The 17,056-nt window shown below is 42.7% G+C and overlaps 1 protein-coding gene across 1 annotated transcript; it reads right to left on the reverse strand.

Moving 5' to 3' along the window:
- Positions 1–9,223: 9,223 nt before the first annotated feature.
- LOC105004026 (C-C motif chemokine 3-like) lies at positions 9,224–11,331 on the reverse strand. The gene is made up of 3 exons (XM_010861518.1): positions 10,930–11,331; positions 10,078–10,192; positions 9,224–9,681 (listed from the first exon to the last, which is right to left on the reverse strand). Exons 1-3 carry the CDS (start codon positions 10,991–10,993, stop codon positions 9,591–9,593), a joined length of 270 nt encoding a protein of 89 aa, XP_010859820.1. The 5' UTR covers positions 10,994–11,331; the 3' UTR covers positions 9,224–9,590.
- Between the last annotated feature and the right edge of the window lie 5,725 nt (positions 11,332–17,056).

Raw genomic sequence — 17,056 nt, forward strand, 5'->3', positions numbered from 1 at the left:
CGACTTCACTTTCACTTTTCACTTTCCTACATTGGAGAAGGAAATGGCAACCCACTCCAGTGTTCTTGTCTGGAGAATCCCAGGGACAGCGGAGCCTGGTGGGCTGCTGTCTATGGGGTTGCACAGAGTTGGACACGACTGAAGCAACTTAGCAGCAGCAGCAGCAGCAAGCACAGTTAAGGACCTTTAGTTCCTTCTCAAGGACTGTAGCTAGTATTTTGAACCATATCCTGTGAGCTACCTTATGAAACCCCATGTGGAAGACTTCAATTACATGATGACCAGACTGTACCCCCACCACATAAGCTGCCACAATTCTGAGAACTGACCTCAAAGAAGTGGAAACAAACCGACCCTGGAACTGAAGATTAACTGTACCTAAAACAACCAAGATGACATTGGTCGCACCACCGATGACCAATTTGAAGACGATTGTCAGAGCTGATTGTGCTGTTTCTACATATAGCCCCCTCCTTCTGAATATAAGAGCTCTTACCCCACGGGTTGCCGGTGATGGGGAGTCAGCCTTTGGACAGATGTCTGCCTAGCCCCATCTCCCTCCACGCAATTGCCAGGATCTGAAATAAAGGAAGCTTTCCTTTCCACCCACCTGGCCTGTTTATTGGCTTTTGAGCAGTGAGCAGCTGGACCCCAGATACTCTTTTGGTAACACTATTACTATACAGGATGACAACAGAATTTTCCGAAACCACAGGACCTAGTCACAGTGCCAGCAGCAGCATGTGGGTATCAGTAGTTCTACATCCTCTCTAATATTGATACTTCTCAAATTTAATACTTAATTAAATTCAGAGGGAGACACACAGGAGGATGGAAGGAAGGCCAACTTTATTCTTTCCAAATCCAGAATCCACAACTGGGTACACATAGTCAATAAATATTGCTGGTTTGATAAATTTCTTACAATGTCTGCCCTGGACCCAGCTGATTTCAGGCACTGAAATCCCTGTGTGACTGAAGGGGACAAAGTGAGGGGATGTGAGAGCAGGCCATGATCTCTCAGCATATTTTGTAAATAATACAATTTGAAGCTGGAAAGGAATTACAACCAGAACATAGCATACATAAATTTAACATAAAGGGAAAGTGAGCCCTAGAGTTTGTCTGGAAGTGGTTAGTGAGATTGCAGGGACCTCACCTGGCTCAGGTCCCTGTAGCCAATCTGTTCATGCTGATGTAATCCTGGATTCACACCTTGCTGGGGTTGGCACAGACTTTACAGTCTCTTATATGAAGGAAACAGTGGTAAAAGGGAAAAATGCATAAAAGAGAAACGGTTCAGGAGCAGAATATCTGTGGGATTTTTTCTCTTTCTACTCCGTGTTTCTCTCTGTGCTGGGGAGCTCAGATTCAGTCTAATTTCAGAGTGAGAAATATTTCCTCAAGCCCTAAGATCCCCTAGACATTTGTTTCATTGCTCATGGGGGCTGACTTCTGTCTTCTGCAAAAAGGTAGCTCTTTCTTGACCCCTTGTAGGCCCTGGGCCTAGGCAGAAACTCCTCAGGAATCTCTCCTGTGTCCTGCACACCTAGCAGGGCCCCGGGAGGCTGGTCCTTTCCAGGATGTTTTCTCGCCCACCTGTCTATGCTTTGTGGACTGTGCCCACTCCATGTCCTTCAGGATGTCTCTCCTATGGAGAGTCAGGAGGACTGGCTCTGACATAGCATCAGGATAGAAGGATAAGCTGCTGGTCTCTAATGGGAAATTTATGAGGGACCCAGTGAGAAAAGTATGAGAAACAACAAGATTTATCAATGTCATTAATCTTTCCAAATGACCAGTTTTTGACTTCACGGATTTTTCTCTTTTCTGATTTCTGTTTCATTGCTTGCAAATCTTATTCTTTTCTTCCATGACTTTCTTTGGGCTTAACTTGCTCAGTTCTTCCTAGCTTCTTAAGGTGAAAGATCTATTTAATTTTTCTATATCTTTCTGGTTTTTGAATAGAAATATTAAAAGCTCTAAATTCTTTTGTAGGTCTGCTTTAGCTTCAAAATGACAGGTTTTTATATCATGTATTTTCATCATCATTCAGTTCAAAATATTTTCTTGTTTATTTTGTGATTTTTATCTTTGCCCCATGAGTAATTTAGAATTGCATTCTTTATTCCCAAATAGTTGAGTGTTTATTGTATATTTTATTGTTATTGATTTCTAATTAGATCAATCAGATTTAATAGATTCTACTATGATCAGAGGATATACTCTGTGTTATTTTAATTCTTGGATATTTATTTAGACTTGTTTCTTGGCCCAGTGTATCTTGGTGAATGTCCCATGTACACATGAATATGTATATTGTATTTGGATTTTCTGAAGTTGATTTTATTGTGCTTAGCTGTTGTCTTTTTTGTATTTATCTTGCTTGGGACTCCTGAGCTTTGTGGATCTGTAGTTTAATGTCTTCGACTTTTTTGCTTCCTAATTCTCTCACCCCTTCTGGTAATCCAACAAACATACATATTTATTTCTTTATTTGATATTTTTATACATATCTTGAATGCACTCTTCTTATTTTCAACATTTTTTTCACTTTTGGTATCTTAATTAGATATTTTCTATTGATCTATCTTCAAGTCTACTGGTTCTTTGCTCTGTCTAGTCTGCTGTTAGCCTAGCTAATGTACCCTTCACTTATAAGATCTTATTTTTCATTTTTAACATTCCTCTTTGATCCTTTTTTAAAGGTTTTCAGTGTCTCTGATGAAATTCCTATCTCTTAATTCATACTGTTCACTGATCAGATTTCTGTCCTTATAGTTTCATCCTAGTGGAATAATTTAATATGTAGCCTTTTCAGTCTGGATTCTTAATGTTGTGCTCCTGACGTGTATCCATAGTTTTGCATGTATCAGTTGCTGCTGTTAAGTCACTTCAGTCGTATCCAACTCTGTGCGACCCCGCCCCTGGGATTCTCCAGGCAAGAACACTGGAGTGGGTTGCCATTTCCTTCTCCAATGCATGAAAGTGAAAAGTGAAAGTGAAGTCCCTCAGTCGTGTCCAGACCCTCAGCAACCCCATGGACCGCAGCTTTCCAGGCTCCTCCGTCCATGGGATTTTCCAGGCAAGAGTACTGGAGTGCGGTGCCATTGCCTTCTCCAATGTATCAGTAGTTGACTCCTTTTTGTTGCTGAGTAATATACCACTGTGTGAATGTATAGTCAGTTCTGCTATAATACTTCTTTAGAAAATGTGAATTTATTCTAATACGATTGACATATTAGGAAACAATTTGAGCTTAAAACAAGTTATTCCATTTGCTTACATGTGATTTTATCCATGAAAAACACTAGGTGAACAGGCCTCATAGGTGTATATCACTATAGCTTGTATGTGCGCGCACACACACACACTCAAATGCCTACCATCTACCTCAGTTCATTGCATATGTTATGAGCCATACCCATCCACAACTCGAGTTACAAGTTTCTGATTTTAGACAACCCTCCTTCTACTGCTTCACAATAACTTACAAGCTGCAACCCCCTGACTCTCACTTCCACAAGCAAACTTTGGGCTTTTTTCCACGTGTCATACTTACTGTAGTATTTATGTTAACTATTTCACATACATAAAGTTGTGCTATTATTTTATTAGATTCCTAGTTTTTCCAGTGTATCTTTGAGCAAGTGTTTGAGTGTTGTGTCCCAATCCCATTTCCCTGAAGCCCTATGGTTTTTATTGCACACTTTCTCATATTTCAGTGATTTTTAAGAATGTATGTTTCATGTTATAGCAGAATAACGGTACCACAGTTTGTTTATCCATCCACCACTTGAAAGATATTTGAGTTCTATTTGGAATGAAACTTGGGGGTATTTGAATAAAACTTGTACAAACATTTGTGTACAAGTCTCTGGACATAAGAGAAAAAATAGTGAGATGTCTGAGGAAGTAAATGTAAATGTTCTGATGTGGATGGAGCTGTGACCTTGTCTGGAGATGGGAGAATGTGGCATGGAGGTCACTCTTCATTTGCACCCCAAGCTCCCTGGCTACCTGCTATATCCAGTGCCATCAAACCTCCTCTAGGTGGACTAGTAGTAGTAAGGAAAAATACTGAAAAAAGGAAAAGGAAAAATTTTAATTTCTTTTAAAAGCAAAATTTTGTGTTCTATATACACTTAGGTATGTAATATGTTTGTTATTTTTCTAAATTTTTGATATGTGAAGAATATTAACCATTACACAAGTAGGGTATATCTTTCCTAAAATTGGGGCCATACTTGTGATTTCCTAAGTTGCAGAGTTCTACTGTAACCTTATGAGTAATTCTTCTGCTTTATTTTCCAGGATCAGGCAGTGTCACTGCCCTCCATCTTCCTGAAATTTTCTATGTAATTTAATAAGATGTTGGTTGGGAATTTATCCTGCATAAAACTGTTGTCTCACCCCCCAAAGACAATTCCATATATCCCTTCCAGAGACAATATCCCCTGGAGATGGCAGGACTATCCTGTATCTCTTTTCATCCTTCCAGACTATTGGAGCCAGAGATTGAAGAGAGGGGGAGAGAATCATTGCCCTGGGCAGGGAATGTTATTGCTGTACTACTCCCATAAATGCAGATGAGGGAAGACCAAGGGAAATATTTGTAGAGATCAGAGGTGCCATGAAGGATAGAGGAAGTCGTCTCAAAACCTAGGTAGATTCAACATAGACAGTATATTTGCTGATGTGCCCTGAATGTACCTGAGTAGGGGTAAGGGGAAAGAGAGGGATGGCAAACAGAAACTTTGCCTATACTTTGACTTTTGTTTGATAAGCAAGCGTAAAGCCAAGCTGCCATAGTGGGGAGAGGGACTTGAATCATCTTACCTTTGACCACCCAAGAGAATGATCTCTTGGCCAACTGCAAGCAGAGTACCAACTGAAACAGGGAATCATGAAACAGGGAATGTTAGGTTAAAACGTTTCAGGTGGAACCACACCTTGAGAGATGGATCTGATGGTTAAGAGCATGGGACATGGATGGACCCAGGTTTATTCAACATTGCTAACTACACAGCATTGCTGGCAGCACAGCTATAAGGAAGTTAACCTAAACTCTCTGAACTTTCGTTTCCTCCTCTATCAATGGGGGGTGCAATAAAATTTGCACCATTAGTAATATTTTGAGGACTAAATGAACCAGTACAGGAAAATGGCTTATCTGGCCTACCATCTCTGCAGGGAGGGAATTTCATTTAGCCCATGAAGTCACTAAAAATAACAGGGATCAAACCTGGGCTATCTCTTATGCCACCAAGACAACAGGACTTTCGGGGATAACTAACATGAATCTGAACTTACCTGGCCCAGTGAGAAATAAATAGACCTGGAGTATGTCTCTTGCCAATTATTCAGTGAATTTGGCCTCAATTATTTCATCTATAAAGTAAAATTAACCTCCCTTTCTCTTCCTTTCTGAACCACTTGGTAGAATATGATAGCCTGGACCCTCTGGAAAGAGTGACTTCCTTCTTGGGTTCAAGCCATTGCCATTTTTCTTTATAGAGAGAAAACCTCATGGCATTGAAAGACAGAAACTGGGGGTGACTGGAGAGGAATATTTTAATCACAGTGTTGGTGTCATGGTGTCAGTTGCACAACCCAGGGCTGTCAACACCCTTTGGTTAACAGAGGGGTGTTCAGAGTATCTGCATGAATATCTCCGTTTCCCCATTGGTTGGAAACACTTCTGGTGAAATTGCTTGTTCTTTGAGGTTCCTCTGAAGAAATGATTTCCTAGTTAGAGGGTGGCCAGGAGCTGGTATTGCAGCAGGCCTCCTTCAAGGTCAGATAGATCTGTGAAGTGTGTGCTAACTGATGCTCCCCACAGAGCAGAAGGTGCTGATGTTCTTTCACAACTGATCTGACCACACAGATGTGATATCAGTGATGATGCCACCAGCGGTCCAGGTCAGAAATAGCCCTCACCATCTGGGCTGGAAGATCCACTTCTAAGACGGCTTCCTCGGTCACATGTGGTGCCTGGGCTGGGAATTTCACTGGAGCTGTGTACATATGGCCCTTCTAGATGGCAGTCTTAGGGGTCAAAGATGAGTGTTCCAGGTGAATAAGGTAGAAGCTGCCTGGCTTTTTATGACTTAGTCACAGAAGTCCTATTGTATCTCTTCTACCATAATCAACTGGTTAAAGCAGTCACAAGCCTGATCAGATTCAAGGAGAGGGGACCTAGATCCTTGTTTCTGCACGAGAAGAGAGTCAAAGAAATCTTGGCCATGTTTTAAAACCACTATAGTATAATTTTATCTATAAGTATTTGTATTAGCTTCTTATTTTTTTATTTTTATTTATTTAAAAAATTTAAGTAGAATTGATTTACTGTATCATGTAAGTTTCAGGTGTACAGCAGTGATTCAGTTGTATTAGCTTTTTGTTGCTGCTGTAACAAATGACCCCAAACTTAGTGGCTTAAAACAATTCAAATGTATTCTCCTACATTTCTGGAGGTCAGGAGTCTGAAATGAGTCTCACTGGGTTAAAATCAAGGTATCTGCAAAGCTGCCTTCCTTTTTGGAGGGGTGCCGTCCTCTGTTATTTGGGGCTTCCCAGGTGACGCTAGTGGTAAAGAACCCACCTGCCAATGCAGGAGACATGAAGGATGCATGTTGGATCCCTGGATTGAGAAGATCCCCTGGAGAAGGAAATGGAAGTCCACTCCAGTATTCTTGCCTGGAGAATCCCCATGGACAGAGGAGCCTGGTGGGCTACAGTCCATAGAGTTGCAAAGAATTGGACACAACTGAAATTAAAAGACGCTTACTCAGTGGAAGAAAAGTTATGACCAACCTAGACAGCATATTGAAAAGCAGAGACATTACTTTGCCAACAAAGGTCCATCTAGTCAAGGCTATGGTTTTTCCAGTGGTCATGTATGGATGCGAGAGTTGGACTGTGAAGAAAGCTGAGCGCCGAAGAATTGATACCTTTGAACTGTGGTGTTGGAGAAGACTCCTGAGAGTCCCTTGGACTGCAAGGAGATCCAACCAGTCCACTCTAAAGGAGATCAGCCCTGGGTGTTCTTTGGAAGGAATGATGCTAAAGCTGAAACTCCAGTACTTTGGCCACCTCATGCGAAGAGTTGACTCATTGGAAAAGACTCTGATGCTGGGAGGGATTGGGGGCAGGAGGAAAAGGGGACAACAGAGGATGAGATGGCTGGATGGCATTACTGACTCAATAGACGTGAGTTTGAGTGAACTCTGGGAGATGGTGATGGACAAAAAGGCCTGGCGTGTTGAGATTCATGGGGTCGCAAAGAGTCGGACACGACTGAGCGACTGAACTGAACTGAACTGAAGCAATTTAGCGTGCACACACAAGGGATGATCCATTTTCTTGCTTTTGTTGATTTCTAGAGGTTGTGCCACGTTCCTTATCTGTAGCCAGCAATGGCCCTTCAAGTCTTTCTCACATTGCATCACTCAGACATCGACACTCCTGCTATCCTTATGAGGATCCTTGTGATGACACTGGGTCATACAGATAACCCAGGGTAATCTCCTTATCTCAAAATCAGTTGAAGGCTATTTTGATTCCTCAGCGCTGTGTAATGTCACATAGTCACAGTTTCTGGAGATTCCAGAGTGGCCACTTTGAGAGAGGGGTCATTGGTAGCAATGGGGATAATGCCCTCCCTCCTTGTATATTCAGAATTATATCTTTCATCTGTTTTCTAAAACTGTTAGCTGTTATCTCTTCAGATCTGTTTGCTGTCTCATTCTCTCTTTTTTTTTGCCACTTTATTTCTTAATTGAAGGATAATTGCTTTACAGAAGTTTGTTGTTTTCTGTTAAACATCAATAAGAGTCAGCCATAATTACACCTGTGTCCCCTCCCTCCTGAACCTCCTTCCCATTTCTCTTTCTATCCGCTGCCCGCCACCCCTTCCCCAACCCCGCCCCACCCTTTCTGGGTTGTCACAGAGCTCCTGTTTGAGTTCCCTGAGTCATACAGCAAATCCCCATTTCTCCTCTCTTTTTGAGATTCTGGTCACCCAGACCACAGATGCCCTGCTCTAGCCTCTGTGTGCTCTTATCCTCTCTTTTGTATTTTTTAGTTTTCTGTTTCCCCTTGCTTCATTTTGATCTGTTTGAACTTTACTGGTATTCTGAGGTTTTATTTCAGTTTTTGCATTTTTTCAGTTATGGAATTTATTTTACTCTTACAAATCTGCAAGGATACTCATGATAACCTCCAGTTCCTCACCAAAAAGCTCAAGCTTCCTTGTCAGGCATTTGTGGCATCAGCATCTGGGATCGTATTTAAAAATACTCAATGAGTTTGAGATTTTCTAAACTCCCCAAATGATGGGAGCTGGCCTCCTCTTGTTCAAGGGATGGTTTCCTTCTCATTTATTTTTCCTTCTAAGGCATCAGCCCAGACAAAGGATGGTTTCTTGTTGTCCCTTCATTTGGGCAGCCCTGGACTTTGTTCTCCACCAGTCCAGCAAGGCTGAGAAAGGTTCAGCTCACCTTCTTAGCCACCTCTTCTGAATTGCCAATATCCTCAGTCTAGAAGAGGTCTCAGTGCCAGGCTATCTCTGGATTTCTATCCTTTCTTTAACCAGCAACTCACTTCTGGCTGGCTGAGGTAGTCTGTCTCTTGGCAGGGAATTGTGCATTCCTGGTAAATCTGCTTCAGGTGATTTACACACTAAGGGACAATTTCTTAGTGTTAAGTTGAGAGTGTGGGTCTTGCTCTCATCTGCAGGTTTGACCGTGGCGTTACTAGCTGTATGACCTTGGATAAGCTCACTGAAACTGTTTTCTCATTTGTCAAAGGGAGATACTCAGAGTACACATAGCACAGTGATTTTGAAGAATAGACTATGCATTAAATCCCTTAGTATAGACCGTGGTTCATAGTAAGTCCTCAAAAGCTGTTAGTCCTTATTCTTAAGAAAGCTTAAATACACATGATCGAATGCTTTGCTTTGGTGTTATTTAAGTGATGAATTTCCTTGCTGCACATTAGTTTACATTTGTTTTCAATCCTTTGCTTTTTTTCTGAACTACAAGAAGTATTTCTCTGGTATAAAGCTGGTGTGGTTGAAATGACACTTATCCTCATTCTCTTGACTTCCCTCTCTGCTCAGATGCCTCTATGCATTCTTTCTTATTCTTTCCAACCAATGAAACTGATTTGTCAAGGGGGAAAAAAAAGTGAAGCCATAAGTCTAAAATATATTTAAGAAATAAAAATAATCTTTATTATTCTGACATTTTTAACAGAGGAAAAGTCTCAGAAAAACTCAATAAGCATCTGTTGATGGATGTGTAGCCAGAGACAGAGTATAAATCATTACTCATCAGCCTCCGCGTGATTGACTGGGAAGGGGCTTGGGAATGAGAGGGCATCATAGGATTTCTCAGAGAAAGCATCAAATGAATAAAACAATTTACATTTCAGTAGTTTAACTAAAGTAAAGAAAGTTTCCAGAATGTGGTGAGTGGAGGGGAGAGGGACTCATGGGAGAGGAAACTTCCGGGCTTGCAGTCCCCTTGCTCAGGTCCCTGAGGCCCAGTCTCTGCCCACATTTCAATAGGTTCCTTCTGGACCACTCAGGGGCTCTTCTCCAGGTCCCTGATGTATTCCTGGACCCAGCTATCAGCAGGATCGACACAGACAGATAGGCCCCTTCTGGTGAGGAAGCTGTGGAGAGGGCAGACGTATAGTACAGAGAATGAGTAGGGATGGTTTTGACCACCTGTGGCCTCTGCATCTTCATCCCTATGGGATTTATGGAGATAACCTCAGGCCACCTCCTTTCTGCTGCCACCTTCCTTTCCTCTTTTCCCTCCACTTCTGGCCACATCCTCCCTGGCTCCCTGCAAGCCTCGTCCCATGTCAGGAGACAGCCCATTGACCTCTCCCTGTGTCCAGTATGGACAAAAGGCCCAAGAGTGCTGAGCACCTTCCCAGGATGACCCTTTGCCATGAACTGGTGCTCTTGAGATCTGCTCCCTGCTCTGACCCCTATGGATACCCCTCAGCCTCGCCTCCATGTCCTGAGTCTCCCCAGGGTTGAACAGGAGGACTGACACTTACATGATACCAGATTTGGGGCAGTTGCTGCTGGTCTTAAAATAGTTAACCACATTTCCACGGGGGATTTTCCCAGAGGTGTAGGTGAAGCAGCAAGTGGGTGGGGTGTGAACCCTTTCTGTACAGGAATAAGAATAACAGTTACGCAGGAGCAAAGACAAGCCCCAGAGGGTCAGGAACACATGGTGGGCAAAGGAAACTGGAAATCATTTGATTCTTTCATTTGCTAGTTTCTCATTAATATCCCTAGTCTTGTCTTTGGATTTGTCTCTTCATTTGATCTCTATCTTTCTCTACAGGGAACTAAACCCTAGAACATCTACTCCCTACTCCCAGCTTCCTTTGTGGAAATGTTTTCCTGATCAATTGAAGCATAAGTGCATGCTAAGTCACTTCTGTCATGTCTGACTCTTTGTGACCCCATGGACTGTAGCCCAGCAGGATCCTTTGTCTGTGGGATTCTCCAGGCAAAACTAATGAAGTGGATTGCTATGCCCTCCTCCAGGGGATCTTTCCAACCCAGGGATCAAACCAGCATCTCAAGCATCTCCTGTATTGCAGTCAAGATTCTTTACCATGGAGCCACCGAGGAAGCCCCCTCTACCTCATGCTAACAAGCAAACATGTTAGACTTCAAGTTTCTCACCTAAAAAGTAGGATAAAACTTCTCCTAACTCCAACCTGCAGCCCAAATCAATGCACTCCTTTTGAAGCTTCTTGAAAAAAGCAACCATGTCATCTTTGAAACCCCATTCAATGTTCTTTAATTTCACACAAGGGTTCTTAAGCCACAGCACTCGGGCTGGACTTCGGACTACAGTATGAGTAGCAACTGACAATGGATAGCAGACTTACCTCGTGCACAGGAGCAGAGGGCCACAGTGCAGAGGACAAAGACAGCAGCCACGAGGACCTTCATGATGCTGGACAGGCAGGCAGAAGAGTGTGGGCAGAGCTGAGAAGGGGCTTGGGAACTCACTTCTGCTTGTCTCCTTCTTGGATGTGAGCTGTCTTCTCTTCTTTTTCTGGATGCCCTGGGCTGTGGGAATATAAAAGTCAGAGGTGTCTATGGTGGAATTTTAAGTGTAGTCATGTCCTGTGAGTTGCACCACGCAGGGCTGCCTTTGATTACCAGAGGAGCTCAGGGAGCACATAACACATAGTTCAGTTACTAATTTGCTTGGTGCTTATGAGAAAGTTGTTTCTCCAGATGGTGGACTAGAAGTTGGCACCGCCCAGGGATCAGCCTTAGCTGTTTCCTTTCCATGTGACAGATTTCTCTCTGAAGTGAGTGATCACAGCCTTCTTTCATAGAGCAGGGTGCCTTGATGCTGCTGCTGCTGCTGCTAAGTCACTTCAGTCGTGTCCGACTCTGTGCGACCCCATAGACAGCAGCCCACCAGGCTCCCCTGTCCCCGGGATTCTCCAGGCAAGAATACTGGAGTGGGTTGCCATTTCCTTCTCCAATGCATGAAAGTGAAAAAATAAAGTGAAGTCGCTCAGTCGTATCCGACTCCTAGCGACCCCATGGACTGCAGCCTACCAGGCTCCTGCATCCATGGGATTTTCCAGGCAAGAGTACTGGAGTGGGGTGCCATCACCTTCTCCGAGGGTGCCTTGATAGACTCCCATAATTGTCCTAAGTGTCTAAATGTGACGTGTAAAAACTCCACTGAGCCTCAAGAAGGATATGCTGAGCTTAACCACTTCCTAGATGGAAAGAACAGAATTGGAAAACCTGGAGGTGCAAGGGTGGTGAAAGTCAGGATTAGCTTTCCAGTAACTGGACTATTTGCCAAATAATCATTGCAGCCCTACAATAAAGTCTGGATTTAATGCTGGATGAGGGTCAGCAGATGTAAAAATGTCTATACTCTGAACCAGAAATTCTATTTTTCAGAATCTATTTTATGGAAATGCACTCATAAATGGGGAAAATTTTAAAGACAGTGTTATTTGGGGTAGCTAATCTATGATAAAATAATTGACACTAAACTACATACTCTACAATGTTGGAATAATAGAATAAATCCACTGATAGACATAAAGGCTAATGTATAGGATCCTAAAGCCAGCCTCTTAAACAAATAGAATGACAAGAACAGACTTAATTTTTTTAGCATTAATTTTTATGGGAGATCAATCCTGGGTGTTCATTGGAAGGACTGATGCTGAAGCTGAAACTCCAATACTTTGGCCACCTCATGCGAAGAGTTAACTCATTGGAAAAGACCCTGATGCTCAGAGGGATTGGAGGCAGGAGGAGAAGGGGACGACAGAGGATGAGATGGCTGGATGGCATCACTGACTCGATGGACATGAGTTTGAGTGAACTCCAGGAGTTGGTGATGGACAGGGAGGCCTGGTGTGCTGTGATTCATGGGGTTGTAAAGGGTTGGACACGACTGAGCGACTGAACTGAACTGATAGTTTCTTTACAATGTTGTGTTAGCTTCTGCTGTATAGCAAAGTGAATCTCCTATGTGTTTACATATGTCCCCTCTATTTTAATTTCCTTCCCATTTAGGTCACCACAGAGCATCAAGTAGATTTCCCTGTGCTATAGTAGATATGCAATAGTTATCTATTTTATACATAGTAGTGTATATATGTCCATCCCAATCTCCCAATTCATCCCATTCCCCTTTCCTCTATGGTACCATATGTTTGTTCCCTATGCCCATGACAGACTTGATTTTTAATATTAAATATTAAAAAGCAAGATGCAGAAAACATCCTGGGAAGAGGAAAAAACAGAAAGAAATAAATCTACTATCTGTGCTTATCTGCTTTTCATCCCATGTCCCATGGGTTGTCTTCCTCCACAAGCCTTGCCTGTCTCTAGGAAGCAGGAATGATCCTGATATGATACCAGAGTAGGAGCACGGGCTGGGGGTACTACCATGATCATCAACAAAGTTGTGGTGAATCTGGATAGAAATAAGAGAAACAGCAGGCACTGAGGTGTCTGCCCTAACCATGAGGAAGTGGCAATCAAGAGCCACTTCAAAAGAGCTACAATCAAAAGCCAGGTCAATTTCTTCCCCTGTTGGAGGGCAGCCGGCCAGAAGTTGGTGGAGATGTTAATGCTCAGGGCCTGCAGAGTAGGGCACAAAATGAACCAAGTAAATTAAGCATTTCTTCTTGACCATGAATTACAGTTTTGAATCTCTTCCTGTCTTGTTCTCAGTCTCTGGCTCCCTCTTCAGGGAATATAGCTATTGGAGCAGGGAGCCTCTGTTCGTCTCTTTCGGGGGAACTTCATCTGGTCCATAGAGACATTTGCTAGCAAGATGCCACCTTCTGTACATCACCCGAAGAATGGAGCTCCTTGGGAGAGTCGAGGGGCTCTGTCATTTGGCTCATCCTAGGAACCAATCAAACCTGGCATTTGCATCTTGTTAATGAATGCTGAAACTCCAATATTTTGGCCACCTGTTGCAAAGAACTGACTCCTTGGAAAAGACCCTGATGCTGGGAAAGATTGAAGGCAGAAGAAGGGGACGACAGAGGTTGAGATGGTTGGATAGCATCATCAACTCAATGGACATGAGTTTGAGCAAGCTTTGGGAGTTAGTGATGGACAGGGAAGCCTGGCGTGCTGCAGTCCATGGAGTCACAAAGAGTCAGACATGCCTGAGTGACTGCACTCAACTGAATGAATGCATTAGACCTCAATTTTCCCCACTAAAAGTGGGTCCTAGTCCTCTTCTGCCTATCTAAGAGAGCTACAAGTTTTTGGGAAGTTTGGGAAACAGCTTGGAGCATTTTGAAAGGTTCTGTGAAGTTTTTTGCTTTCATGTGGGGAATCTCAACCCATAGGCTTAAGTGATGTGGTTTAGACATCTGTCCAGAGCAGTGAGAAGCAATTTTAAAAGGAAGAAAGGGTGAGAGTTGAGTCTTGTGATACAGACAAGACTCGTGAACTGAGGCTTGTGGTGAGGAGATGGTTGACTAGGGCAGCATGGGGACTTGCGTGGGGAAATCATTGATGATGGGCAGGAAGAGGGCAAAGCCAAGATAGAATGGGGCAAGTGCTGCTGCCTCCATCCTTCGGGAGTCCATCCTGTATCCTTGTCCCTTTATAGGCAACTCTAGAACATGAGAAGCTGGAGGCTGGGCGTGATCAGAGGGGAAGTTGCTGCATGGTGTCTTGTTATGAGTTGCACATGTTGGGGTCCCTGGGGTCACACAGAGGTTCAGAGCATCCAAGAAGAGCCCAGTTGCTCATTTTTGGGGGCTGATTGGCTGGAAAGTTTTTTGCCAGTGACAGGAGGTGAGATGATGCTAGTGTCAGAGCCGTAAGGACATGGAAAAATCTACAGATTAATAGTTCCTCCCACAGAGCAGATCTGATGCTCTGCTGCAGCTGTTCTGATCATAGAGGGTGACACCTACGGGTAATGTCACAGCACTCTGAGCACACAAGTCCCACTGGAAACCGCATCCTGGGTGAAAAGGACCATGACATCATGTTGCTCGGACCGCTTCAGAGGAAATGATTCACAAACAAGGAGGTGGGGGAGCCAGGAGTTGCCGTCATTAAGGGACCAAGCTTAGCTGGTCTTCTACCACGAACAGAGCTTTATGGATCATACCATTCCCTTTTGCTTTTCTCAGAGCAGACATTTCTAATGTTCTTCAAGGTGTTTTGACTATGACATATCTACTGATGCCATCGAGTCTTCAGTAGCCTGAGCCGTGTTTGATCCAGACTCAGATGGACAGAATGGAATTGGGGAAGTGTGGGCTACAGACACGACCATGGTAGATGAAGTCAGCTTTTAAATCCACTTTTCCCATTCATCAAACGTTCACCAGTCCCCACAATATGCCATCATCTTGTTTAACAGTTGGGTATAGAAATGAACACACATTAGACATAGGGTGTCTCTATAGATCAGGAGCCCTAAATGTCTTTATTTTCTGGCCCAGAAAGTCTACAACTAGAAAAATATCCTATGGGAAAACACGTCATTTGTCGAAAAGTTTTATGCATATAGATATTTGGTGCAGTGTATTTATAGCAAATAAAAATCAAAAACAGTCCAAATGAGCTACAGTAGCACATGATAATATTAATGCACTATGTTGATGGATGAGTAAATTAAGCAGCTCTTAAAAATACTGGAATGATTTGGAAAAGTCTTGTAATGTTAAGTATAAATAAGAAAACTACAAATTGCATCTGTTAGGTAGGTAGAATAGGGAAAAGGAGTCCAAAATGGCAGTGGCTAAAAGACAAGAAAGGGAAAAGCCGGTGAAAATAGAACAAAGGAAGGTCAGAGGACCCGAGTGAGGACCTCAGGTAAAACAAACACCACTCCTGGCTGACCCAATTTACATAGGACAGGCCCAGGGAGGGAAACATATAAAAAGAGGAGCCAAAGCTAGCTCTCTCTCTCTCTCTCTCTCCCCTGCACGCTGGGGCGCTCTTCTCTTCATGTCTTTGGGTCGATGTGCCCTCACACCTCGAAGATGGATTTTCCTGCTATCTTCTAAATAAAATAGAGCGGTAACACTGATTTGTCTAAAAGCTATAACACGGTCCGCTCAAGACCTGAGAGCTATAATACCATCTGTCCAAGACCCAAGAGCTATGACACGCCGAGGGGGGCCTTAATGTCCGTCACTCCAAATCTTTGTTGTGACGAGACAAAAACCGAGGAACATACACTCCCTTGACACATCCATATCATGACTACAGTTATGTCCCTTCCCCTGGTAAAAAGTAAGTAACTGAAATATCAAAAGCCTAGGGAAAACTGCACTTGAAAGAAATAAACCAAGTTAATAGTGGTTAAGTTTGGGTAATAGAACTTTCCCTACCTTTAAGCAAAGACGTTGTATTTAGATGAGCCTCAGAATTCATTTAGGCCACAATAAGACAGGAAGAATGTAGATGAAAACTCCTCACATTCTTACTTACAATTGCCATGCTGCCTACCCAACTTTCAGAAATTAAACAATATTTTTCTATTTTCTATATACTTAAAATCAATTTTTACTACTTTTGAGGGTAATCTATAGTTAGCATCACAAATTATGTTAAAAAATTAAATTAAAAGCAGTAGTAACACTGCTTTTTCTCTGCCTCTCTGAGACTCCCTCCTATACCTGTGGATGAGGCTTTTTGTGAAGACCTGATGCCTGAGCAACACAAGAGAAGACTCTGCACATGGACACCACCAGATGGTCAACACTGAAATCAGACTGGTTATATTCTTTGCAGCCAAAGATGGAGAAGCTCTATACAGTCAGCAGAAACAAGACTGGAAGCTGACTGTGTGGCTCAGATCATGATCTCCTTATTGCCAAATTCAGACTTAAATTGAAGAAAGTAGGGAAAACCACTAGACCACTGAGGTATGACCTAAATCAAATCCCTTACAATTATATACTGAAAGTGAGAAATAGATTCAAGGGCTTAGATCTGATAGACAAAGTGCCTGATGAACTACGGACAGAGGTTCATGACATTGAACAGGAGGCAGGGATCAAGAACATCCTCAAGAAAAAGAAATGCAAAAAGACAAAATGGTTGTCTGATGAGGCCTTACAAATAGCTGAGAAAAGAAGAGAAGTGAAAGGCAAAGGAGAAAAGGAAAGATACACCCATGTAAATGCAGAGTTACAAAGAATAGCAAGGAGAGATAAGAAAGCCTTCCTCAGGAATCAGTGCAAAAAAATAGAGGAAAACAACAGAATGGGAAAGACTAAAGATCTCTTCAAAAGAATTAGAGATACCAAGGGAACATTTCATGCAAAGATGGGCATAATAAAGAACAGAAATGGTATGGACCTAACAGAAGCAGAAGATATTAAGAAGAGGTGGCAAGAATACACAGAACAGAAGAACTATACAAAACAGATCTTAACGACCTCCAAAAAAGATAATCACGATGGTATGATCACTCAGAGCCAGCCATCCTGGAATGTGAACTCAAGTGGGCCATAGGAAGCATCACTACGAACAAAGCTA

Source organism: Bison bison, unplaced genomic scaffold (assembly GCF_000754665.1).
Source record: "Bison bison bison isolate TAMUID 2011002044 unplaced genomic scaffold, Bison_UMD1.0 scf7180017864472, whole genome shotgun sequence".
In the NCBI taxonomy this organism is placed as follows: Eukaryota; Metazoa; Chordata; class Mammalia; order Artiodactyla; family Bovidae; genus Bison; species Bison bison.